Here is a 27,528-nt window from a genome sequence, read left to right as displayed (position 1 = left end):
GACAGACAAGATGGTAATGGCGAACCAACCGGACATTGTGGTGGTGGATAAAGAACAGAGGAAAGCCGTTGTGGTGGATGTAGCAATACCAAGTGACTACAACATCAGGAAAAAGGAGCATGAGAAACTGGAGAAATACCAGGGCCTCAGAGAGGAACTGGAGAAGGCCTGGAAGGTGAAGACCACAGTGGTGCCTGTGGTCATCGGGGCCCTCGGGGCAGTCACCCCCAAACTGGAGCAGTGGCTCAAACAGATCCCAGGAACAACATCAGACATCTCAGTCCAGAAATGTGCAGTTCTAGGCACAGCCAAGATACTGCACAGAACCCTCAAGCTCCCAGGCCTCTGGTAGAGGACCCAAGCTCAGAGGATGAAAGAGACCACCCGCGGAGGGTGAGAAGGGAATTTTTTTTTGTGTATATATATTGTAATGATGCCAACACACCACAGATGTAGTCCTGCCAACAGGGTTTATTAGTAAATAGAAACGAGCTGCTATTTCTGAGGCTGCAGCTCACACCTCCAACAAACCGTTACACTCCCCGAACTCCCTCTTCTTCCGGTCCTGACCTGCTCCTCTGATCCCCCGCCCACATGACAGCTCTATCACTTGTGAGTGGGAGTCAGCAGAGTCAAGCCCATAACTTTATACAAAGGCCCCCCACTTTTATGAAATCAAACAAAATCGGTGTCAAACATTAGTGCTATGTTTGTGCTGGTTTGTTTTCGTTTGTGCCGCTATCATTTTAAAGATATAAAGAAAGTTGGATTTCATAAAAGTGGGGGGCTGGTTGACCTTTTAACCTTTACACTTTCATTAATATCTTCAAAGCCAAAGCAGCACAAACAAAATTTTTTGCTGCACAAATCAACACAAACGTAGCCGAGTTGATTGACACCCATTTTGTCTGATTTGAAGAAGGTGGGGGGTTGGTTGACCTTGGATGACCTCTGGAAACATTTCTTTATATCTTTAAAATAATAGCGGCACAAACAAAAAATTTTGCTGCACAAACGTAGCACAAACGTTTGACACCAATTTTGTCTGATTTGAAGAAGCTGGGGGGGGCAACTTCACTCAGATGCAGAAGAGACTTGTTTGGGCTAAACAACACAAGGAATGGACATTAGACCAGTGGAAATCTGTGCTTTGGTCTGATGAGTCCAAATTTGTGATCTTTGGTTCCAACCACCGTGTCTTTGTGCGACGCAGAAAAGGTAAAAGGATGGACTCTACATGCCTGGTTCCCACTGTGAAGCATGGAGGAGGTGTGATGGTGTGGGGGGGCTTTGCTGGTGACACTGTTGGGGATTTATTCAAAATTGAAGGCATACTGAACCAGCATGGCTACCACAGCATCTTGCAGCTGCATGCTATTCCATCCGGTTTGCATTTAGTTGGACCATCATTTATTTTTCAACAGGACAATGACCCCAAACACACCTCCAGGCTGTGTAAGGGCTATTTGACCAAGGAGAGTGATGGGGTGCTGCGCCAGATGACCTGACCTCCACACCTGAACCCAATCGAGATGGTTTGGGGTGAGCTGGACCGCAGAGCAGTGGCGCAACTGCACATTATTCAGGTGGATGCGAAAACATAAATCGGCGTCCCCCCCTCCCTCGAGGGAAGGGACGTCAGGGTGAAGGAGAGACGCTCACCCCCCGAGGTGACGCTGCGTGAAGTGTAAAAATCGCTACATTTACCTCGTTACGTGCAAGAGGTGAAGGAGCGTGAAGCGCGGCGCGTTGCCCCCGCCAGACGGGGTTTTGGCGCCCCCTCTGGTGCTGCGCCCCTATGCGTTGCATACGCTGCATACCCACTTGGGTGGTGGTGGATAAAGAACAGAGGAAAGCCGTTGTGGTGGATGTAGCAATACCAAGTGACCACAACATCAGGAAAAAGGAGCATGAGAAACTGGAGAAATACCAGGGCCTCAGAGAGGAACTGGAGAAGGCCTGGAAGGTGAAGACCACAGTGGTGCCTGTGGTCATCGGGGCCATCGGGGGGGGGAGAGAGAGAGAGAGAGAGAGAGAGAGAGAGAGAGAGAGAGAGAGAGAGAGAGATACTCTTGCTGATCGCACTTTTCAGTTTTTATTCATAAAAAAGGTTTTGAATCACATATAAGTTTCTTTGAACTTCACAACTGTATAACACTCTGTGTTGATCTTTCCAATAAAATATATTCATGTTTCTGGTTGTAATGTGCCAAAAATAAGAAAATGATCAAGGGGAGTATGAATACTTTTGCAAGCCACTATGATATTATAACTGTGATTTCTGTTGTATATTATGAGTTCTGTTATCCTTATATATATTGGTTATCTATTCCTGTAGGTCCGTAATTAGGACCTATTCTGTAATAGGTCCATAATCTAACAAACACATCTATGTTGAAATATCTAAACATAGTATGAATTTCTTATTTTTGCTCAGTCTGTGTACTCTTCTTGTTAACTGTTTTAAACTACTCACTATAAACAATATCAGGGGTGTCTGGCTGGTTTTTTGTAACGTCAAAGTCGACTTCATGTCAATGCCAAGGTTGGACTGAATGATAGAATTTTAATACCTAGTCATAATGTTATGGTTGAATGGTGTATAACATTAAATTTTAAGGATTTTAACCTTCTGTTGCAATAACCTGTCCTTTATATGTTTTTCTGTTCAGGTTGCGATTCTATGTAATCATGACAAGTCAAAGGGAGCTCTTCCCCCATCTCACCGCTGATATGCGCCGCTTCAAGAAGCTCCCTCAGATTTACCGTGATCCAAATGAGCAGGGTAGTCGTCTCCCCCGCGATCGAGCAGAGAGCACCGGGTCAAGTGGAGATGGCCATGATCTGTGGGAGGAAAGGTCATCTGAAGCTGCCACTATCTCAGCCCCTAGTGATGGCAATGAATTTTATCCTCTGACAGGGGGTGGGCCAGGGTGTCAGGGGCTGGTCTACAGCTCCTCTCTATTCCCTTTGCTCAACAATGAGGTGGCTCTGGCTCGCAAACAGATCCAAGCCAGTGTGGAGCAGGCCATGGGTCACTGCCGCCGGGATAACCTGTGGAGGAGGCTGTTCCATGGAGATCATGTGTCCCTGGACAAATTAAAGCTGGCCAAGCTGTCATTCACAGAACTGGAGGAGCTGCTGCAGGCTGTTCAGAGCCATTCAGTGGGGGACATTGACCCACAGCTGGTAAGAATATTTACTCTTTAAACAAAGTAATGTGAAAAAATAGAGAAATCCAGTCAGACTGAATCTCATAAATTAAAGAGACAACTTGTCGAGCGACACACCTTGTTGTTAGTTTGTGTTGTTGTGTAACCCAAACAAGTCCATTTGGTGAGATTTAATAAACATTTAGAATAAAGACATAGCAACATGATTAGTAGATGTTTCCTTACAATAAAATTTCCTGCCACCTTATTTAGTATGTACAGTTACCTTATACTTCCACTATTATTATTTATAAAATCAGTGCTTTGTTTTGTCTAAGATTAAATCTCTTGTTTACTGGTTTTAAGATCTAATAAAACATAATGTTGAGGAGATCGGAATAAAAAAGATATGCATGTTTCTCAAGTTTAACCCGTTGTCCTTTCCCCAAGACTAGTGAGTCAAAAGATTTTGTCAGGGACTGTAGGGGCGCTGCAGGAGCAGAGTATTAATAGGGTCATAGGAACTGCTGATTTCACCATGTTATCCACAAAATCATCCAGAACATTGTGTGACAAGAAAAGAATCATGGAATTACAAGTAATGTGAAGGGCTTTTGCAGAAGAAATCGATGCAACACAAAACTTACTTTCCGGTTACATTATTTTATAAGTCTGAGTTATCAATCAATCAAATCAAATTTTATTTGTATGGCACATTTCAGCAGCAAGGCATTTCAAAGTGCTTTACATAATTAAAATAAAAATAGCATGTGACATTAAATAAACAGTGAGAAAGAGAAAGACATTTTGAAAAAGATTAAAAAAGATAAAAACATTAGATAGTGTGACAGAGAAATAAAAATAAGTTAATAACTAGATGAAAACTAAAGATAAAAACATTGAAGACATCAAAACCCGCAGTTTAGCCATAAGCAACTCTAAACAGGTGGGTTTTAAGTTGAGATTTAAAGGCACTCAGTGTTACAGCTGTTTTACAGTTTTCTGGAAGTTTGTTCCAAATTTGTGGAGCATAGAAGCTGAATGCTGCTTCTCCTTGTTTGTTTATGGTTCTGGGTTGCAGAGCAGACCAGAACCAGAAAACCTGAGGGGTCTGGAAGGTTGTTATGACCACAGCAGATCTTTAATGTATTGTGGTGCTAAACCGTTCAGTGATTTATAAACTAACAACAGTATTTTAAAGTCTATTCTCAGAGCTACATGGAGCCAATGTAGGGACTTTAAAACTGGTGTTATGTCTCTATCTTCCTGGTTTTAGTGAGAACGCCAGCAGCAGCATCTGGATCAGCTGCAGCTGTTTGATTGATTTATTAGTCAGACCTGTGAAGACGATGTTGCAGTAATCAATGTGACTAAAGATAAACGCATGGATGAGTTTCTCTAGATCGCGCTGAGACATCAGTCCTCTAATCCTGGAAATGTTCTTCAGATGATAGAAGGCCAACTTTGTGACTGTCTTAATGTGGCTCTGAAGGTTCAGGTCAGAGTCCATCACTACTCCCAGGTTTCGGGGTGATCGCTGGTTTTCAGTTGTAATAACTGAAGCTGTGCATTGACTCTAGTTCGCTCCTCTTTAGGTCCAAAGATAATAACTTCAGATTTGTTTCTGTTCAGCTGGAGAAAGTTTTGGCACATCCACACATTTATCTGTTCTAAGCATTGATTCAGTGACTGGATGGGTTCAGAGTCACCTGGTGACATCATGATGTAGAGCTGTGTATCATCCGCATAGTTATGGTAACTGATCTTATTTCCTGTTATAATCTGAGCCAGTGGGAGAATATAAATATTGAATAAGGGGTCCTTGAATTGAACCTTGGGGTACCCCACATGTCACCTTTGACCTCTCTGATGAGAAGTTTCTGACTGAAACAAAGAAATCCCTGTTCTTTATGTAAGGTTCAAACCAGTTGAGCACTGGACCGGAGACTCAACCCAACTCTCCAGTCGATTCAGTAAAATGTCATGATCAACAGTGTCAAAAGCTGCACTGAGGTCCAACAGAACCAGCACTGTGGTTCTCCCACAGTCTGTATTTATGTGGATATCATTGAACACTTTTACAAGGGCCGTCTCTATGCTGTGGTGAGACCGGAAACCAGACTGGAAGGAGTCAAAGCGGTTGGTTATTGTTAGGAAGCTATTTAATTGTTTAAAAACTGCTTTTTCAATAACTTTGCTGATGAATGGGAGGTCAGAGGTCGGCCTGTAATTCTGCAGTAGTGATTTGTCCAGATTGATCTTTTTTATCAGTGGTTTGATAACTGCTGTTTTCAAAGTCTGGGGGAAAACTCCTGATGAGAGAGATGAGTTTACTATTTGGATCAGATCATTCGCAACGACAGGCAAAACTTTCTTAAAGAAATGTGTGGGTAGGACATCCAGACAGCAGGAACTGGAGCTTAATTGACTTATAATTTCTTATAGGGTTTTATAATTTAGTAGTTGAAATCAGGTTATTTTTCCTGTATTTGTTTTGTTTGGGCACAGCATAGGTATTGGCTTTAGAGTGGATGTGCAGATTAATCCTCTGATCTTATGAATTTTCTCTGGAAAAAAAACTGGAAAACTAGTTGCAGGTGGCATTAGATTGAAGTTCAGGTGGTAACATCATAGGAGGGTTTGTGAGCCTGTCAACAGTAGCAAATAAAGCTTGAGCATTGTTAATGTTTTTGTTTATGGCATCTGCAAAGAAAGCTTCCCTCACATGTTTTAGTGTTGAGTGATAGTTACGTAGTCTTTCTTTATAGAGTTCATAATAAACGTAAAGTTGAGTTTTACGCCATTTCCGTTCGGCCCTATGGCAGAGTTATCTTGCAGATTGAACTGTTTGTGCATTTCTCAATGGAGAATTCTTCCTACCAGACACAACCTTCACTTTAACGGGGGCAATGTAATCAATATCTGAAAGTTTAGACTGAAAATCATTTACCAACTTATCTACATCATTACAGCTTAAGGGCGAGGAAGAAGAGTAGATTTGATTAAATGTTTCTGCTGCGTTTTCTCTGAAAAACGTTTTGTGACAGTAGCTGTTTGTCCAAGTGGGTTAACGGATAAAGAACTTCAAAGATAACAGGAAGTGATCCGACAGGGCAACATCAGTTACAGACACATTGGAAATATTCACATCCTTACTGATTTCCAGGTCCAGTGTGTGTCCATGAGTGTGTGTTGCTTGCTTGACATGTTGTGTTAATCCAAAACTCTCTAATATATTAAGGAGCTTTTTTGCCCCTCGGTCTTGGAGGTTGTCAACATGAATGTTGAAATCACCGACAATTATTAAACAATCATAATCAATGCATATCAGAGATAGAAGTTCATTCAAGTCCGTAAAGAAATTTTCCACATATGTTGGAGTTTTGTATAAAGTTAGTGTCAAAGTTCATCTGTGACCTTTAACCTCAATTCCAAGATACTAAAAAGAGGTGAAATTACCAAAAGAGATTTTACTACAGTCTATGGTATTCTTTAATATTGAAGCCACGCCTCCTCCTTTTTTGTGTTTTCTATTCTCACTTAAAAAATTGTATGTAGGAGGCGCTGATTCAATTAGTACAATTGGTTCATTATTGTCATTCAGCCATGTTTCTGTCAGAAATAAAACATCAATATTATGCTCAGTGATGAAATCATTAATTAATAGAGCTTTAGCACAGAGAGATCTGGTGTTTAAAAGAGCCAGTTTAAGTGACTTGGAGGCCAAAAGTTCTTCAGTCAGTGGTTCCTTTAGGCCAAAGTCTGAGGTTTGAGTTAAGACCGCTGTATTTTACATTTCTTCTGTTTTTGGTAATTTTTCTTGTAGCGATCTGGACAGGTAATGTCCTGCTATGAAATGTCGGGGGGCCAGACACATTCTGGAGGAAGACGGGTGTAAAGATAATGTCTGGACCCCGGTCTCAGACCTCAGAAACTCAGAGTGCTGGATCCTCTGGGAGGTCAGAGGCAGGTGGCTTAGATGAAGTGAGGTCTGCTATGTTAACGCTAAGGAGAGTCGTGCCGAGGCGAACCTGTTGATCTATTCCATCCTGCTGGGAGGAGGAGGAGTCCGTCCGCCTTCCTCTCTGACCCGGATCCTCCACCAGCATCTTCAGGCGGCTCAGGTGCAGCCCGCCTCTCTTTAGTGATTGACTTCCTGGGAAACTCTGATCTTGTGAGTGAGTGTAGGAGCAGAGAGGGAGGGGGGAAAGATTAGGGAGGGGGGAAGGAGGAGGGGAACCAGTCATTCTGTCCCCAGCACTTTGTTTTGGGACATTTGGGTCCTGATACACAGAGGGTTCCATCCTAGTCAGACATCCTTGAGCCTGTTCTTCTGAAGCGATGATCACATTGTTGTCCTTGTTGATAAAATGAAAAATGTTTGCAGTGAGTAGCTTTATCCCATGTTTGTTAAGATTGCGTCCTCCTCTTCCAAAGAGGTGAAAGCGCTGCCAATAGACCCAGAGGTTATCGATGAAGGTCACTGAGCTGGCAGAGCAGGTTTTAATCAGCCATTTGTTTATCATGAACAGCCTAGAATGTTTTTCGTCTCCTCATTGAGGTGATGGAATTGGACCGCTGAGAAATAACTTCATTTTTAATTTTCCCATAGTGTTCAGAAGAATATTAAAGTCCTTTTTCAGAATCTCTGATTTTTGCTTTGCCAGATCGTTGGCTCCAACATGCACAACTAAAGTCTCAATGTTTGGCTGATCAGCGGTTAGTGAGAGCACTTTGCAAGTCAAATCAGATACAGTGTCACCAAGAAAAGAAACCACTCTTGTTTTCTTGGGATTGCAAACATGACTGATCCCATTTACTGCTTCATCTCCAACAATAAGCACTCTTGGCATATTTTTCATTTTCCTGGTGGTCACTTTGTCCTTCGGAGACAAAGTGTGGGGTGGATGTGTTGGTTTTGCCTCATTGTTGATGTTTGAAGGTGGGCTTTCACTCAAAGGCTCAGGCTGGAGTGCAGAAAATCTGTTTTTCAGTGGGATTCCCATGGAATCGGAATGTTGTGAGGCTTGGGCTGGTCGCTTTGTCCTTGGGGTCGGTGGAGCCGTTTTGGTTCCAGCTGCTTGTTTGCTGTTCTTTGGCGGAGCAGGTGTTGAAGTTGAAGGTGGGTTTCGGCTCGGAGCCGGCCACTCTGAGTCATTGTTGATGTTTAAAGCTGAGGGTTCTCCCAGAGGCTCAGACTGGAGTGCAGAAAATCTGTTATTCAGTGGGATTCCCATGAAGTCAGGCTGTTTTGAAGCTCGGGCTGGTTGCTTTGTCCTTGGGAGCGGGGTCAGTGGAGCCGTTATGGTTGCAGCTGCTTGTTTTGGCAGAGCAGGTGTTGAAGTTGCCAGGTGCAGGGTTCTCCCTGTTCTTATTGGATCAGCAGTGCGAGACTCCCGTTTCGGCTTGGCACCCCGAGCGTTTCAGGGTGAGCTGCTCGGTACAGGCGCACAACCTCTCCGTTGATTTGAGGAAGAGTTGTCTCACTTCCACAGGCAGCATTGATCTCGAAGTTCACTTCCAGCAGTGCAATCTTCCTTTCAATAGACAGAAGTCGTTGGAAAATAATGCTCATGTTCGAGGTTTCACATTTTCTGCAGAACCACAGGTCCATCGACTCCGGCATCTTAGTCATTCCGGAGCAGGCCAGGTGCACGATGTTGCACTCAGACTCTTTTTTGGGAGGGATCATCTCAAGAAATCAGAAAGCAGAGTTAAAATCAACCATCCAATTTATTAAAGCAAATATATGTCATAAAAATATATAGAGACAACAGAGAAATAGTCTGCCGTTACAGCATTGGACCACAGCTATGCATGAGTCCTTAAGGGTCAACACAGAAATGACCTCAAACAACCATGTCCAGTTCCTTTTTACGCCTACATTAGATATGCCCTAAAGAGGTCATTCCCTTAACCTTATGTGTATGTGAGTGTGTGTGCATAGATAAAACCAAGAACTTTCAAAATAAAAACATTCTAACGCATTATATGAATAAAAAAGCAGTCTCATTAAAATATCAAAAACTTAAAGTAAAAACGTAAACATGCAAACAGAATCCTATAAAATCTCTCTCTTTCTTACCATCCTCCTTAATCTTTTACCTTTTTCTTTTACTATCTTAAGAAGATTTAGTAAAATAACTTCAAAACCTTCTGACTGAATTAAGACACTCAGTCAGAATGGTCTAAAATATCACACACATGATGTCACATGGTTGATAAGAGACTGTTGTGTCACTGCAGGATTATTTCCTAACCATGAGTCCAGCATGGTACCAAAGTCTGATTAAGGTTCTACTCAGTCGATTCCCTCAGAGCTGCAGACACTTTGATGATAATGGCGTCCAGTATCTGGTGAGTAAAATAACCCAGCATTAACACAATGTTGAGAGATGTTTTTAAACTGTACTTTTTACTTGTCAGCTGAAATGTAATTATTCCTCATTTTACAAACTATGACTTTCTTTAAAATTGACCCAACATTAAGCATAAACTTAGTTCAGTTCAGTTTTATTTGTATAGTGCCAATTCACAACAAATGTCATTTCAAAGCACTTTGCAAAACTCATATCAGTTCAGTCATACATACATTCCCATTGATCCTAGTTATGATCCCACTAGAGTATGCTCAATTTATTTTCAAAGTAGTTTTTCTTTAGAGAGAAAAAGTTTATCTCTAAAGAAACCCAGCATATTGCATTGAGTCATTGATCTGCAGTACTCACTCCTCCTGGATGAGCATGTAGTGACAGTCTCTTGTGACATTGACTTTACAAAAATGCCTCATACCAAGAATGCATGTAGTGACAGTAGAGAGGAAAAACTCCTTTTTAACAGGAAGAAACCTCCAGCAGAACCAGAACCTGGCTCAGTACAAGTGGCCATCTGACACAACTGATTTGAACGGGGTTTGAGAACAGAGAGCAGAATGCATAAGAAGAAACAAATAACTTGATGGCAGCATTATCTCAGCTGATGCCTTCCTCCAGGAAAGAATCCCAGCCAAACAGAATGCCAGTTTCTATGAGGAGAAAAACAATGGAGAGAAAACAAAAAGAAAATACAGTTAAAATAACAGCAAATAATGCAAATTGGTGAGTACTAGAAGAGGAAAGTGAGGAAAATTGTTCCATTTATACTCCAGTAGCCTGTGGCAGCATAACTACAGAAATAGTTAAGGATAAACTAAGCCAGTGAGTTAAAGTACCACCCTTGTTAAATTTGTGGACAATAAAACTGTAGTGGGTCTCACCTCATGATTGGATGAGCCTGCCTACAGGAGCAGGGTGGAGCGACTGACGGTGTGCACAGTGCACCACACTGGTCCTGGTACAGCCAAGACCAAGGAGCTTAAAGTGGATTTTAGAAGTAAAAAAGGTGAAGGTGTCAGCCTTGCATTTCTTGGAGGCCACATTAACATGAATAACCTGGCCTGGGGTAAACGCAGCTAATGTGACAAAGAAGGCCCAGCAGAGATTCTTTTTTCCTGAGAGACCTCAGGAGAAATAACATTTGTCAAAAACTATTGGTGTCCTTCTATCGATGATCTATTGAAAGTAGAGGAAGATTCTCTGGAGAGTCATCCTCTGTTCATTAGCACAGAGGATGACTGTGCTATCATAAGAGAATCATAAAATCTTCTCAGAAGACCATCGGCTGCTCTCTGCCATTTCTTGAAGAACTCCACAGGTTACGCTGCCTTAGAAAAAGCAGGAATCATTTAAAAGACTCTTAGCACCATGGCTACATACAACTGCTGGACATACAAAAGCAAGAACAAACAGACTGAAAAACAGTTTATAGCTGCCACCAGGGCATTAAATGCCAGCTAGTGTTACATCCAGTGTCATGGTTATGTGCGATGGTTTTCTGTGAATGAATGTTTGTAAGGAAAGTCACCCAATTTTGTTATAGTTCATGTATTTTTATTACATGTTTTATAATGACAATTATTTTTTAAAGATATATATTATTAAGGACTTTAGGCACTGTACCCAAACCAGTGCCACAACAATCATGTAAACATAGTCACTTATGTAAATGGTGTAAAAGGATGAGGTTGAAGTGTTTGAATGTAGATTGTCTAGCTAATTTAGATCCATGTCTGTTATCTTTTTAAAGGCCGTCCTTAACCAGAAGTTCACAGATTGTTTTGTTTTGGTTTTTCTGGACACCCAAGCAGGAAAAACTGTAAGTTATTAAACAAATTAGACTGTTTTGCTGATTGTTTTTATGCTCAAAATTGATTCATGTGGAGTGTTTTCTTTGCAATCGCCTTGATCCCACAGAGCTTAAAGGTTGTATTTCGGGAACCACTGCCGTCCCAGCCTCAGGCCAGCAGCAGTCCACCTCCTCAGCTGGTGTCTATGTACCACCATCTGGAATCTGTCATCAACACTGCCTGCTATAACCTCTGGACAGGACTATTATAAAACTGACAGCAAAATTCATGCGCATAAGTACTTTATGACATCATTCATATATTTTATTATGCCAAGAAATGTTAGGAAATATCAGAAAAATGTGTGTACCTAAAGCCCTACTGCCATATTGGTGCCGTGAAGTGCCTTTATCTGTTTTTCTTCTTCTGTTCTTCTAAATGTGTAGAGGGCATAATCAATTGGTTTTGCGTAATTAAACCTAATGTAATGAGTAGGTTTACAAAGCTCTAATCAGTGAGGTAAGAAAATATCAGCATTAGCTTCAGTGACAAGTCGAGTTATCAGTGATTTTTCTGTAGTCTGTGAGAAGGAATGAGTGTGACCTGGTACTCATCTTACAGTTTCAAGGCTAAGATGAAGCTAGCCATAAGTAAGAAGGTCACCTGACACACTGACCAGTGGGAAAGCAAACAGACCCCAGGATGACATTCTCTGCTCTGCCTGAGTCTATAAAAATGTACTGCTGTCACATTTGTCATGAGAACCTCACTATAATCTAAGCACTGCACTAACTCATTCATGTATATTGTGTTTAGGTCCAACACATTATAAAGAATTGTAAAAAGGTGAATTTAGCAAGACAGTGAAGTAAGTGGTATCTGGAGAACATTCTGTAGTTGGTTATTGTTAATAAAATAAAAGATTTAGCTTCTATTTTTTTTATGCACAAGATGAGATTAACAAACATTCTTCGTGTGCAGGCACCTACCAATGGATACTTGGGTTGATGAAGGATGACATCTTCACAAAAGTTCATTTATAGGAACATCTTCAGTATACATCAGGGTCACAGTGTTTTGGCCGTTTCACTGGCCAGTGAAGGGTGATCAACTCTTGCAGTGCTGTTCTCTTTATCCACAGCCACTGACTCCTTTTCTCATGAGACGCCAACATAGCTCTGGTAGCTCCCAGCCTCCAGCTGCCAAGTCTTTTTGAAACTTGGTGGTAGGCATTGCTACAAATCCTCAGCACCAAACCTCCACATGGTGACTTCAGGCTGCTGAACCTCTGCTGCAAACTCAGTATAACGCAGGTATTTCGTCCACAGGGTTTATCCACTGAGTCCTCCCAGGTGACGGAGAGTTCAATAAGAAAATGTTGTTAGAATTCTAGAAACCTACATTTTTGTAGACCTCATAAAGTGGCATCAAAATTGTGGGGAATCAGAACTTAAGAAACACTTATTGAATGCTGAAACAAACAGCTATGTATTGGTCTTTTAACAGTTTAATTGGTTTTATCAATACATTCTGGCACAACTGGCCCTTTAAGAACATTCAGATTTTTGATTTGGCCCAAAATGAAAATTAGTTTGACCCTCCTGCCTTACACAAAGCAAAGTCTTTTCAGCCGTGGCTGAGGTTCTCTTCTTCTGCTGCATGGTTCTTGTAAATGTCTTGAGCTTCCCTTTATCTGCCAGAATAATTCAACAGTCTACCCTTATTCTGCCTCTTTGCAGCAGCTGGGATTTTCCTTCTGCCACATTCACTGCTTATTGGTCAGTTTTTAATGCATTATCCGTCTCAGCTTTCCAGCCCTCAGAAGTAATAACGTCTTGGGTTTGAAGACTAATTGACTACTTCTGTAAAAGAACAATTAGTTCATCAGAGTCTAACACAGGCTTGTAGCCATCATTAGTCAATAATCTGCATTAAAATATGGAACAATCTCACGTGTTCTCAGGTTACTCAACACCCCATCACACTTCACTTCACAGTTTATGTAGTTTATATTCTCTTCAGAATCATTGTCAAAAATCACAACTCTTTTAACTAAAACTTATTTAATATTTAATCATTAGCATGTCTGATCCAACATATAAGGAATCACATAACTTTAACCACAGTTTGATTACATACAGGTATGTTTCTATAAAATAAAAACAAGATTCATTCAGTGATTCTTGAGAATAGGGACAAAACAGGTCCTATGGATAAAGCACAACATTTGAATAAAATGTACACAAAATATTTTTTTTTCAAATATCTGACTAAACTAACCTGGGTCATGTGAGCACAACAATGTATGTTTTCCTGGTATTTGCTGAATATTTTTTATTTTATGCATAGTAGTAGGTGGATGGTGTCTTTAAAATCCTTTGTCCTGGAGCAGAACTCAATACATTATAATAGTTTAAAACAATTAAAGGAATACTAAGATAATATGACAAGTATAATTAATTATAATATTAATTCATTTTAATGTATTTTACATAAAGGCATTACTTCATATGTATCAAGTTTTTCATTTTATTCACTAGTTTGTCACCCACCTTCAGCTCTGTGTCAACTCAGTCAGATGGACTTTGTTTTGTTTTAAATATTTCTTTTGTTTCTTGAGAAACATTTGTCTTTAAAAATGAGTAAAAATATCACTAACAGGGTAATTAAAAAATCATTTTATATTTATTTTTGTCAGATTGTGATGACAAAGTTCTGGGTAAGGTCTATTAAAAATGTAATTTAAAAAAATGTTGCAACTGGGAGCCTGCACCTTAGCATATTTACATTTCCAAGACATTATTTGTCATATTTGAATACTTAAGCTTGAGGAATAATTTAAAAAAAAAACTATGTGTAATCCTAGTTGCTCCCTTCTGTAAGAGAAAATGTTAAAACATGCCTTTTGGCCTGCACTATTCAATTATTCAGTTACAATACTTTTATGCTTTAATTTTGTGCTTTTCACTTGTTTTACACATGGAATTGTCTTACCGTTTATGATCACTAGAAAAACAGACATAAAATGGGAAAAAACACACCATAAATGACAGAATCATTATTTCCTTCAGGTCCCTCAGGGTTCATGGACCTGCAGGATGATGGTTTCTTCACCATCATTATTACATCAGTAACGTCAACACTAGCATCAACGTTTGGTTGACCAATTGAGTTCCATCACAGAAACATCATTTCTTTCACTTATCTTTTTTAAAACCTGCTTGTCAGAGTCTCCATCAAGCAGATCAGGATTTTAGGCAGAATAATTACCAAGATACAAAATAAACATTCAAAGGTTGATTACATCCCCAAATTTCTCCAAATTGATTTACACATAAGTGTAAATCTTTTTAAAAAAAACTTTTTTACATGTAAGCAAAATAAGGAGGGAAGATCAAATACATTTTTACAAGGTGCTAAATGTGTCAAAATACCACCCAAGTATTATCTTGATATGTAGTAAAAATATAAATGATCATATATTCACTAGATCTGTAGCAAAATGTAGAATGTGATACAAAAGTCATCTTCATGTTGCAGGAGTTTGGACCTCTGCTGCACTGGAAGGCTCTCCTTCAGTGGTTTTCATAAAGGACACTTCAAAGCTGTGGTATGTCATTTAGAAAAAATGTTTTTTGTTGCTCATGACAGTTTGAGACGGGTAATCTGATGATCATAGTCTGTGAAAAGATTGAGCATCTCCACCATTTCCTAGGGCTGTTATTCTCATTTGCAGAAAAGCACAGCTCTTGGTCAAAAACAACCAATCAGAGCCACTAGTAGTCTTATCGTTGTCAATCAAGCTCATTTATAACAAATGAGTAATAACAAATACCCATCCATTATTATACACACCTGTCCCTAGTGGGGTCACGAGGAGCGCTGGTGCCCATCTCCAGCAGTCAACGGGTGAGAGGCGGGTTCAGCCCGCAAATCCATTGGAAGATTATATATTCTGAAGTTACATACTACAGCTTTAAGGAAAATTATAAGGCCACTGGACTTTCAGAAAAGTTCAAGAATATTGGGCCCAGTATTGTTGGATCCACCCCAGACTCTTTTCTGTGGAGTCTGCAGGTAACAGAAACGATTATCAGTTGACATCCTTGAATTACGTCAACAATACTTAAAGACTTACCAAGTGGCTTGTATTCACAGCCAATGTATCCTTGGTAGCCAAGCTTTTCCAGTGTGTTTAACAGGTATCTGTAGCACAGCTCTCCATCGCTGTCAGGTTCATTCCTGCCTGGAACCTGTGCAATCTGAACATGGCCTGAGTAACAAGACATTTATTTTTAGATCACTGCCTACTATGCATCTCATGCATAGTACACAATGTGAAATCACAATGTGATACTTTTTTTTTTTTGACCTGGTTCCACATCATGTTTAAATCAAATTTTAAGGAACATGCAAGCAAATGAATCAACTGCTCCTTGAACTCAGCATATTTTTTTTCACTTCCTCCGTTGTCTTCCTCTCTTCTTCCTCCCTGGACTTTATAATTCGACATTCCTTATTCAAAATCACCATAATTCTTTCTGTCCACTTCAAAATTATCTGTTTCTTTTTTAACTTCATCTCCAAACTGCTTAACCTGGCCCATCCTTGTCATCCACTCAGGAAAATCCAAGCAGGTGATCTGAGTGTATTAAAAATAAAGCACTCAGATCTATAGAGCATAGAGACAGCCTAGTCGATTTAATTTTCTCAGTCATTAGTACAAATTGAGGTATTTACTGTTTTGCAAATGTCAAACATTTTTTGTGAAATGCATCAAACAGCCACACACCATGGATTACCTACAAAATCTAGTTAATGTAGAGAACAAAATCATTAACTTCTGGCTCGTTTTATTCTCTTGTGCTCCCGGATTCAATGATTCCATACGTGGAAACAAAGGCCACATAGAGATGACAGTCAACGCTCCACGTCATACATTTTAAGTTTATTCCAACATTTAAAGTATAACATGACATCAACAACACAGACACTTCATACAGACTAAAACAGACATTCATTTAGCTGAGACAAATAGAAAAGAAGAAGACAGAAAGAAAAGCAAAGACCTCTTTGGAGAGTTGCAAAAGCAAATCTAGTTTGTTCCTCACATGCACAAATTTTTATAGAAAAGGCATATTCTTCTCTTTAATTTATTCAAATAAGGGGTATCTTTGCTCATCCACCCAGGAGCTGTCTCGACCCTCTTTAAAGTTAGAGACTCCCTGCAATTTGTTTTCAAGATCAAACATCAGTTGTCAGCTTTATCTAAACTAGAGGTTCCCAAACTGTGGGGCGCGCCCCCTAGAGGGGGCGCCGTGTCATTGGAGGGGGGGCGCGGGAAGCCGTCTGGATGAAAAAAAAAACAAAAAACATGAACACTGTATGCGCTGGGTTTTTACCTTAGAATGGCTAACTCTCTGTTATTCCTATGTCAATTTGATTCAGTAGAGGCTTCCACACTTCCCATATTTGTGTCCTCTGTTACTTTTATCAACAGTTAAAACTATTTAATCCGTTGTTAACATGTGGTAACCTGTTTTTCCGAGCCGCCTTTAAACGCAACATGAGCGCTACGACGCTCGCGCTGGGTTTCCACCTGTGAAGGAGACCTGCTGCTGCTGGGCGGAGCTACGTAGGTTTGTGTTAGAATCACGGCAGCAAACCAGCAAAACGCAAAGAACTTTTCACAGTTTTTCCCTCCAAACTAACCAACTGAGTTGAGTAAAGCTGTTGGATGCAGGTAATGTTAGCTAAAAGATGACTAGCTAACATCAATACAGAACCTTAAGCTTAACAAGTAGCTTGTAGGCTACCGATGTTGGTGTTTACTGAGGTATTGGTGTCTATTTTCAGCTACGTACATTCATTTTGCCCCCAAAAAAGTCGATCCCCCCGTGTCGTTTCAACCAGACAGCCATTTGTAATCCATGGGGGGGGGGGGCGCAGAAAATGTTTGGAAACCACTGGCTTAAGCTATAGTTTACATCAGAACATTCCTCCAGAGTATTCTGTTATATGGACAACATGACTAATCAATTTGACTGTCTTACACTGAAACAAGGATTTGTCATTCTGAGGCACTGACATGTTCATTGATTCAGATATTTATTTCAGAGATGGACCAAAATCCATAGATTTTGAGAATTTAATGTTAGGAAGATAAATTTAAAATATGTTAGTTTTAAAACGTAACCACATGTACAATATTATATAAAATTAACAGCGTTTTAAAATAAGAACATTTGGTTTTAAATAGCCAGTGGGCATCTCATTTGTAGGATGTTTCTATTAAATATAACACAATAAGTTGAATTAAAATAGTTTAGTTTTAGTTTTCTAACACAGCTAGTTTCTCTGTGGACTGAGCAGGCATTCACGGGGGTCGTGGCTCTATGTGTGAGTTTAACCTTTTAACCATCTTGATAAGATTTAAACAGCTGGTGTAAAACTGAATGCAACATAGAATATCTGTAAAACACATAATCTAATTTGTAATAAAAAAAAAATCAAATCAAATTTTATTTGTATAGCACACTTCAGCAGCAAGGCATTTCAAAGTGCTTTACATAATTAAAATAAAAACAGTATATAATAAACAGTGAGAATCTCTCCTAGTTAGCAACATGTCTTGATTGAAATAGCTTAATTATAGTTTTTGGATTAATAACTTATTCTGCCCTATTGACCTTTGTGTTACCTGTAGTTACAGCAGATTGTTTGCTAAGATCTTCTGATCTGCCTTTTGTCTGTGTGGGAAACAATCAGGAGAAGTTCCAGCTTCACACCGATATGTGAAAAGCCATAAAACAGGATGAGTTCAGGCCAGTGGAGGAGAAGCTCTGCTTCCACTTCGTTTAGATCAGTGGTTCCCAAACTTTTTCTTCTGCGCCCCCCCCAGTGGTTTCCAATCGACTTTTTTGGGGGCAAAATGAATGTACGTAGCTGAAAATAGACACCAACATCGGTAGCCTACAAGCTACTTGTTAAGCTAAAGGTTCTGTATTGATATCAGCTAGTCATCCTTTAGCTACGGTGGCCCTGAGGTGCAAAACACTACAACATTAACGAAGCACAATTACAAATTACAAAATCACTACAACATTAACCAAAACACAACGACATTAACAAAAACACAACGACATTAAGAAAAACACAACGACATTAACGAAAACACAACGACATTAAGAAAACGGAAAAGGTAGGTCCCAGTGGAGACCTAAGGAATCGCTGATTGGACTACAGCTCGTTTTACTTCTGAACCGGAAGTTTTTCTGGAGACCCTTTTCACAGTGATGTCAGACAATGGGCGCCGTAACTCGAAGAGATGTATCTTTACTTCTGGTGTGATTTTGCCTCGGGAAACCTGACTGAAAAATTCACTGATACTCATTAGCTTAAAGATATACTAAAAGGTAAGGTTAATTACAACAGCATTTACGTGTTAGCCGTTATTACTCATTGTCAATCCACCATTCTCTAACTGTGTATATAAAAAACAGCCTCCGATCGGAGAGTAAACCAGCTAGCAGCAGCTTTAGCCACAGTTAGGAAACATATACACGCCTGCCTGTCAGTGCTGTGTTGTTAAGTTTCACTAAAATCACTGACATCTTCCAACAGTTGTTTAGAAAAGCATTTTAAATATTGACTTACTGGGAATTACTTAGCAATAGTAATTTGTTAGCTGGCTAACATTACGTAGCCTTTCTGTTTTGGAAATAGAACGTATTTAGGCTCTAATCTTAATCAGATTTTTATAGTATAGACTGGGGTTGCCGCCTGTCACGTAAAATGCATTATCGTCACCCTCCTCATGTCATACGCTAGTTTCACCACCCTCTCAGTAGCGACATTACCTGTAGTCTCAAGTCCAAAACCTGACAGTTATGCTAAACTGAGAAGTCAAACTCTTGCTAAGATAGAGACACGAGTAGGAAGATGGATATTAAAGTTTCATTGGAGGAATGTGATGAGCTCTACTCACATATGTTGGAGCCTATTAACCATTAGATTAATTTATTTTTTGCGAAATTAATTTTCGCAGATCTAGGTTATGTGAATGATAGATCTATTGTATATTTATTTATGTATTTATTTTTGCTTAGACCCTCTTCCTTGTCAGTCAGCCTCCTGCAGTGATTAACAGGCAGAAGCAGCTGCTGGGGTTGATCTGATTGTTTGGTGGAGGAGTGAGGAGTGAAAAGGTTTTTGTACCACAAATTAACGTTTATATTTGAAGTCAACTCAGACATTATTTTTTGTTACTTTTATAAGTAAAAGAAACCCCTTTCAAACAGGAGAAGTCTCTGCGAGTGCTTTTCATTTTTTCTTTGAGTGAGTTGAAAACCTCCTAAAAGACTACTCTTGCATTTTTTTTGGACTTTATTATGATGCAAGAGTGACCATAACAATATATATTAGCTCATTAACTTCACATTTCTCCAATGAATATTTATCAGTTATGATTAGAAGGATAAATTTCTTTTACTTTGTTTTCCTGCGGTTGTAGACTTGGCAGTAGAAAATTGATAATATAGGAATAACACCTTTATATCCCTTTTAACAGGTTACACTTGATTCTGCTGTGGTACCTGTGGAAACGAAGTGCATGAAGTTTGTGCTCAGCTGGGAAAACCCTGTGGATCACATGGTGGGACTTCTGCTTCAAACTGCTCACTACAGTTTACCATTGGCTCTGTCACCCACCAGTTCACTGCAGACTGGCACCAGTTCACTGCAGTTCACTGCAGACTGGCACCCGCCAAGGATCCTACATGGATGTCTTAAGTTGTAAACCCTGAGTACATACTGTTAAAATAAAAATATACCGTTTGTAAATAAATTTTCTCTATCAATGACTTAAATTGTTAACTGTGATAATTATGTTTGTGTAATGTTATATATATATATATATATATATATATATATATATATATATATATATATATATATATATATATAAAATTCCCTTCTCACCCTCCGCAGGTGGTCTCTTTCATCCTCTGAGCCCTGGGAGCTTGAGGGTTCTGCTGCAGTATGTATATATATATAGCTGACTGTATATATACAGTCAGCTATATATATATATATATCTATTTATATATATGAATCCATGTACAGTGTTTAATGTTTGCAAGAAACGGTCACAAACCTTATGTCTTTGTTCCACAATGGCAGCTTTAATAAGCTCCTCTCCTTTCTCATTTCCTCTCCTCCACATACTTCGTTGCCAGATGTGTAAGATTTACAAAAAAAGCAATTTAAATGTAAAAGTTGCACATATGTAGATTACTCAAGAGAAGCTATTTACAATAGTTTTTACAGAACTCTACACAACATCAATTTATTAATAGATACATATTGATATTAATTAAAGGATAGATACACAAAGATTTCATTTCTAACAGCTGCAATATTGAGTGTTCATCCAAGAAGTGTGACTTGCAGGAGCAGGGAGGCTCTGTACTGGTTTGTCTCCTTTTAAATCAAGAGGCTCATGATAGTTTGACTAGGCAGCAGATGTCCCACAGCTGATTGACTGAACCTGCCATGGACAGAGGAACAAGACCATCCCAGATATGGTAGGCTAGGTAGGCTACTGTTGAGAAAGATGAACAAAACAATATGAGAAATTATGAATCACATCAGAATATGTAAATTATTTGGCAGATAGCGCTTAAGTCAATATTTAAAATGCTTTTCTAAACAACTGTTGGAAGATGTCAGTGATTTTAGTGAAACTTAACAACACAGCACTGACAGGCAGGCGTGTATATGTTTCCTAACTGTGGCTAAAGCAGCTGCTAGCTGGTTTATTCTCCGATCGGAGGCTGTTTATTATATATACAGTTAGAGAATGGTGGATTGACAATGAGTAATAACGGCTAACACGTAAAAGCTGTTGTAATTAACCTTACCTTTTAGTATATCTTTAAGCTAATGAGTATCAGTAAATTTTTCAGTCAGGTTTCCCGAGGCAAAATCACACCAGAAGTAAAGATACATCTCTTCGAGTTACGGCGCCCATTGTCTGACATCATTGTGAAAAGGGTCTCCAGAAAAACTTCCGGTTCAGAAGTAAAACGAGCTGTAGTCCAATCAGCGATTCCTTCCGTTTTCTTAATGTCGTTGTGTTTTCGTTAATGTCGTTGTGTTTTTCTTAATGTCGTTGTGTTTTCGTTAATGTCGTTGTGTTTTTCTTAATGTCGTTGTGTTTTTGTTAATGTCGTTGTGTTTTTCTTAATGTCGTGTTTTTGTTAATGTCGTTGTGTTTTGGTTAATGTCGTTGTGTTTTTGTTAATGTTGTAGTGATTTTGTAATTTGTAATTGTGCTTCGTTAATGTTGTAGTGTTTTGCACCTCAGGGCCACCGTATTTAGCTAACATTACCTGCATCCAACAGCTTTACTCAACTCAGTCGGTTAGTTTGGAGGGAAAAACTGTGAAAAGTTCTTTGCGTTTTGCTGGTTTGCTGCCGTGATTCTAACACAAACCTACGTAGCTCCGCCCAGCAGCAGCAGGTCTCCTTCACGGGTGGAAACCCAGCGCGAGCGTCGTAGCGCTCATGTTGCGTTTAAAGGCGGCTCGGAAAAACAGGTTACCACATGTTAACAACGGATTAAATAGTTTTAACTGCTGATAAAAGTAACAGAGGACACAAATATGGGAAGTGTGGAAGCCTCTACTGTATCAAATTGACATAGGAATAACAGAGAGTTGGCCGTTCTAAGGTAAAAACCCAGCGCATACAGTGTTCATGTTTTGTTTTGTTTTTTTCATCCAGACGGCTTCCCGCGCCCCCCTCTGCAATGCCCCACAGTTTGGGAACCTCTGAATTATGTAAAAGAACACAGAACAAAATACACTGTTTTGACACAGCTAAAGGCTGTCAAAACAGTCAAAACGTTTAATTTTGCACATCCAGTACACTGTATCTGCAGTGCATAACCAATGATGAGTAGATGCATTGCTGCTTAATAACAAACTGAATTTTTCTCCAGATAATGGGTGTTTTTTTTATTTAGAATATGCACACAGCTCTCTGAAAATGTTTGTGTAAGAGCAAATGATTTTTCCTCAGAAGCTGTTGTTCTGTTGAGGTTTTTTCTCTTCAAAACTTCTTCAAACAAGATCTTCTTTTTATTTCCCACAACAGTACATTCTGTCTCTTCGTAATCATTTGTACTGTTATTATCATCAATTCATGGAGACAGTCCCACTTTTATTGGAAATAAATTGAATCAGTGACAGAAATGTTGCCGATAGTAAGCAAAGTCTTCAACTTGGTTACAGTGTTCATTACACACTAGAGTCGTGTTCAGATGTCAGTGGAAAATGAAAACTATACTCTTAAACTTACATAGGTGTCAAGAATGTAACCATTTGACACATTTTTGAAACATTAGTAATGTGCATCCTGGGGAAGGCCCTGTTTTGTTTAGTGTTGTATTGTTTTTGAGTTTTAATTTCTAGTTCTGTTGGTTCTACCAATACTAGGAAAGTTTAAAATGTGTCAGGTAACGCTTCAGAAAACAGACTGAGTATTGGATCATAAAATGTGTATTTAGACATTTGGCTTGTTTTAAATATGTGCAGACTCATTCTAATTCTGCAAACGTCTTCAGGACAATCCCAACAAGAAACTCAATTTCACTTTTTTATCCAGGTTTAGGAAGGACTGCAATGCACTTCAGTATTTCAACATAAATCAATGAATTCTAGTCCACATTTTAACACTGAACCAGTATTTGTGTATGTTGTGCCATCATACATATCATACTTTATTCTTTCAACTTACCTATTATGGGAAAATATTTGTGCATGTTTTTTGTCAGATTTCCATCCATTATTTGCCAGTGAAATATGTCCTGCAACAGTGGATGGCAACTAGTGAGTAAATTGATGACTGTTTGATTTATATTCTTTCCCTAAATTGAGACACATTTTTAAAGTACCTACCATCTGTAGCTGGATGTTGGGCTTGCCAACCTTCTCCAGTATTGCTGCAGCTGCAAAAGATCCAACAGAACCAAAAATTATGCTCCATATACGGTTCTGCTTCAGTCCGAGTTCTAACAAATATACGATATAATAAAAAACATGAACAGATCATGAAAAGTTCCAACTAATCTGGTATTCCTGAATTAACAAAAAGCCACTTAAAAGAATAAAACGTCTAACTTAGTGATCACAATTATTTGGAAAATTATTCAGTGTTTTTCATAATGAAATAAGGAGTACAACACAACGTAGAAAAGCAAACATTTAGCTGCTTCTGTATTTCTTTGAAAAAATGACACCGCTTGTGAATGCACAAATTTTCTTTGTTTTCCGTCATTATTTATAATATTTTTTCTTCTACTTTCACATCAAACTACTGTCTCTAAATGTACCATATACTCACAATTTTACTCAAAAGACCTGTGTTCAAGATGAGGTGAGAAGTTGCTTTGGAGGTGTAATCTGTCAACCACCTGAATCAGTGACTCTGCTGTTCTTGGAGGCAGCCAGTCTTACCTTGATGAGGGGAGTCCAGAAAGTAGCGGGGGTCTGTAATTCTTGTGTTGATTGGTTCAATCAATCCAGTGATTCCTTCCTGTTGGGAACATTCTGATTATGACTGCTGAACTCCAACAAAAACCATCAAAATTAACTAAATGCATCTTTCTGACCGGGAGCTGACAGCGTGTTGAAGAGTTATGGACTGGACGCTTTGGAGCGTCTGGTTAGGAAGCACGTTCCAAACTTTGGTTGAAATGGTGCGTTTAATTTCAGTCTCCATTAAAGAACAGAGAAAACTAAAGAGAATGCAATGTTGTGTTAATTCAGTTATAGTCTAAACAGAGGAGCCAGCAGTTTATCTTTAGGAAATAAATAAAAGTGCCGAAGTTAAATGTGCAGTCCGCTGCACAACCAATGCGAACGTGGCTCCACCGCTGTGAAGAATTAAACTTCACTCACCCTGAGTTTTCAACATTACCCTCCCACGCCGGGAAGGAGAGCGGCGCTCAGGATGAGCCGCTCCATGGAAGCAAAACCACACAAAACAATCCTCGTAAAAGCGCACACCGGACTGCGCTTGCAGAGTTCAGTTGATCTGTTTGGATCAGACAGATCCAACTGACTGATGAATTAGCGCAGATTTCTCTGCAGATGTGACCAGGAGGAATTTGAGAGACTGTGCATTTGGATGCATTTATCTGCTTTGTGTGCGAAGGGATCTGGATTCATGGTTCAACTAGGTGAATATATATTTATCCATCCATTTTCAAACACCCTTGTCCCTTAGTGGGGTCAGGAGCGGTGATGGTGTCCATCTCCAGCAAACGTTCCGGGTGAGAGGTGGGGTCACCCTGGACAGGTTGCCAGTCTGTCGCAGGGCAACACAGAGACAGACAGGACAAACAACCATACACACACACACACACACACACACACACACACATGCAAACTCCATGCAGAAAGACCCCCAACCTTGCTACCAAACAAAATAACCTGACCTTGGCCAAGATACCAGCTGCATAGTTTAGGTTCTGCACAAAGACATCCTCCATTTCTCTTGCAATCGCAGCTCTGTGAGCATCCACTGGAATCCTTCCTGCCATTAGGTGAATTCTGTCAAGAGATCACAGTTTTCTTCAGTGCAATAAACCAGGAAACTGGTAAAATAATGCTGAGCCCCTCAGTTAAGACACTGGGTTAAATAATATTTATTTTTTAATTTATATGATCTATAAAACAGGAAGAAAAGAGATGGCTATTAGAGAGGATTATATCACATGTGGAAAACCTGATGTTTGACACATTTGCAAAGAGAAATCCTACAACATCTTAAAACCTGATGTCTTAAGGTGTTGACATCAGGTCAACCTACCTTTGTAGTGTTGCATCACACTATAAAGGTAGTGCGATGCCACACTACCTTTGTTTACATTTTGTGGAGGAGATCACACTGCTTTTGTAAAATAATTATTGAGAAATAATGCAAAATAGTACAACAAAATCCAGTGTAATGACAGCCACCAGAGGGTTACACACACAGAGACAATACCTTAAAATAATACATTAAGAGAGCACATAAGGTACACATTTTAATGGGTTTGATATTGGTGGAATTTCTAATGGTTTTAATATATCGTATGACCTCCTTTTCATAAATGGAGACAAGTGGTTTTTGATTAGTTTAACAGCATTTGTAAATATCCCGTTTGGCTAAGTATAGGATAAGATATTAGATTAGTGACATAATAACCCATACCCATATTGCTGGGTAGTCAATGAAGCCAAGTAATGTATTTTCAAAGCAAAGGGACAGATCTGGTTCAATAAAAGTAGAAATCAAAATGCAAATATTTTTCCAAAATTAAGTAGAGAAGGGGCAAGACCAAAATAAAAAAACATCTTTCAGGTTACCTTCATGAAAAAAGCGATGTATATTTATACTTTTGTTAAAACTTTGTAAAAAGATTTTGGACAAGTAGAATGTGTGAATTATTGTAAATGATACGTTGCATTTAATGAGTAAAAATTAAAGTCCAAATCCTTTTCCAGTCAAAGTTATCAAACATGTTCCAATGAGATGCCACTTATGGAGTGACACAATTTTCTGAAATAATTAGAGTATGCAATGGTTACGTGTTGAGAAATAAATCTGACAACTTTCTAGTTTGGTAGGATCAAAGGTAGCAATGCTGGATTCTGTCCTGATGTACATTTAAAGTAAAATAAATCCTCCATCCATAATAACATTACTTTACCTTTAGATGTAATCAGGACTACATAGCTTGTCTGAGGATCCACTTGCTGATTAGGATTTACTGAAGTGCAAAAAATATTCAATTGTATTTTTTTGTATTTGCCCTTTTTTAAATAATAAGAAAACACTGTTTAAGTATCGTCAATAATATATTCCAATAACATAATTATCTAGTATATTTTAAAATTTCCTGTCAACTTTTAACATTTTTTAGCAGAATTCAGTGGACAGTAGTGTACTGCCCTAGTGCCCCAACCACCGAGCTTATAACACTTTCTGTATTATTCACAAAAACTCCTGTTCACTAATTTGCCACTGAAAGCCATCATGAGAACTCAGCCCAAGGAGACAAAAACTGGACAAATTCCAGACAAAGAACTGAAGATGAGAATTGATGGAATTGGGAGGCACACCCAGCACTGCAAACACAAAAGGAAATCTCCATCAAATTTTTCTTTTATTACTTTTGTAACTGTCAATAGGTTGACATTGACAAATATTTATAAAATTTCAAATACTTTTATTATGTCAGTTGCTTCCTATGGGAAGTGTCTCAAAAGCACAAACGTTTTCAGGAAGAGTTCTCTGACCTCTTGCAGTTCAAAGCTTTTGCATACTTCAGAGTAAGATCCAGCCCTTTTCTAAACTCCAGCTCTCTCCCTGGAACTGCTCCCAAACCGAGATCACCTGCCTTGATATCCCCTGCAACACAACCATATAGTTCAGTTTATATAGCGCCGCCAATCGCAATAAATGTTGTCTTAAAGCACTTGTCATAAAAAAAAATCAAATAAACATAACATCAGCAGTGTCTCTGCTGCCTCTGCCATTTATCTCGGTGCTTTAGCCACCTGGTGGGGTGTTGATAAGAACGACTTCCACTCTCGTTGCCTCCTTGGCTTTCTGGAGCTCCGACAGGTCCGAATCGTAAAGCCAAGCTGCTTCCACAGCTTGAAACCCGGCAGAAGCAGCCGCGTATATTCTCTTACTGAAGTCTGGATGCTCAGTAAACAGCCAGGAAATATTCGCACAAAACTTTAACGCAGCCATGTTGTTAACCAGTTTGAGCCAATGACCCTGTGGTCAGGCAGCCAGACTACCACATAGGCGAAACGTCAGCTTCCGAGTCCTACGTTAACGCCATTCTTCTTCTTCTTCTTCTAATTCTTCTTGTTCTTCTTCTAATTAATTTGTGTATTATTGGCGGATGGCAACCAACTTAAGGTGCATTTACCGCCACCTACCAGACTGGAGTGTGGTCATCAATGACCTCAGAGGGAATTTAATAATACACACCTCAACGGTATGCACGAATGTGCAAATTCACATCGACACACACACACACACACACACACAAATATATATATGTATGTGTATCCACACGTATACATACTTTAAGTATGATTAAATAACCCAGTGTTTTTTAAAAATTAAAAATTGATTCTAACAGAATTT

General features: G+C 39.2%; 2 protein-coding genes across 8 annotated transcripts in view; one reads left to right on the top strand and one right to left on the bottom strand.

The window, feature by feature from the left end:
- szt2 (SZT2 subunit of KICSTOR complex) overlaps positions 1 to 12,250 on the top strand; it is a 170,437-nt gene extending 158,187 nt beyond the window's left edge. For all 5 annotated transcript variants that reach the window (XM_088005191.1, XM_088005192.1, XM_088005193.1 and 2 more), the window contains 4 exons: positions 2,673 to 3,189; positions 9,399 to 9,509; positions 11,277 to 11,345; positions 11,444 to 12,250. In XM_088005191.1, coding sequence (XP_087861317.1) covers positions 2,673 to 3,189; positions 9,399 to 9,509; positions 11,277 to 11,345; positions 11,444 to 11,587 — 841 coding nt within the window. In that variant the 3' untranslated portion in view covers positions 11,588 to 12,250. The remainder of the gene's footprint in view (positions 1 to 2,672; positions 3,190 to 9,398; positions 9,510 to 11,276; positions 11,346 to 11,443) is intronic.
- A 1,112-nt stretch (positions 12,251 to 13,362) lies between these two features.
- On the bottom strand, positions 13,363 to 27,257 carry hyi (hydroxypyruvate isomerase). Of its 3 annotated transcripts, XM_014975440.2 has the most exons (8): positions 26,925 to 27,257; positions 26,664 to 26,775; positions 24,818 to 24,932; positions 23,835 to 23,913; positions 23,277 to 23,326; positions 23,116 to 23,185; positions 15,455 to 15,589; positions 13,363 to 15,387 (listed from the first exon to the last, which is right to left on the bottom strand). In XM_014975440.2, exons 1-8 carry the CDS (start codon positions 27,121 to 27,123, stop codon positions 15,332 to 15,334), a joined length of 816 nt encoding a protein of 271 aa, XP_014830926.2. In that variant the 5' UTR covers positions 27,124 to 27,257; the 3' UTR covers positions 13,363 to 15,331. The 3 variants fall into 3 exon arrangements, with proteins under 3 accessions (XP_014830926.2, XP_087861322.1, XP_087861321.1); XM_088005196.1 differs by lacking the exons at positions 13,363 to 15,387; positions 15,455 to 15,589 and adding an exon at positions 20,472 to 20,914 and having other exon boundaries at positions 26,925 to 27,253; XM_088005195.1 differs by lacking the exons at positions 13,363 to 15,387; positions 15,455 to 15,589 and adding an exon at positions 20,472 to 20,917 and having other exon boundaries at positions 26,925 to 27,251.
- Between the last annotated feature and the right edge of the window lie 271 nt (positions 27,258 to 27,528).

The sequence above is a fragment of the Poecilia mexicana genome, unplaced genomic scaffold, assembly GCF_051168715.1.
Source record: "Poecilia mexicana isolate PSO_F unplaced genomic scaffold, ASM5116871v1 scaffold_4, whole genome shotgun sequence".
Taxonomy (NCBI): domain Eukaryota; kingdom Metazoa; phylum Chordata; class Actinopteri; order Cyprinodontiformes; family Poeciliidae; genus Poecilia; species Poecilia mexicana.
The sequence above is the reverse complement of the archived record's forward strand: the minus strand, read 5'-3'. Positions and strand labels throughout refer to the sequence as shown.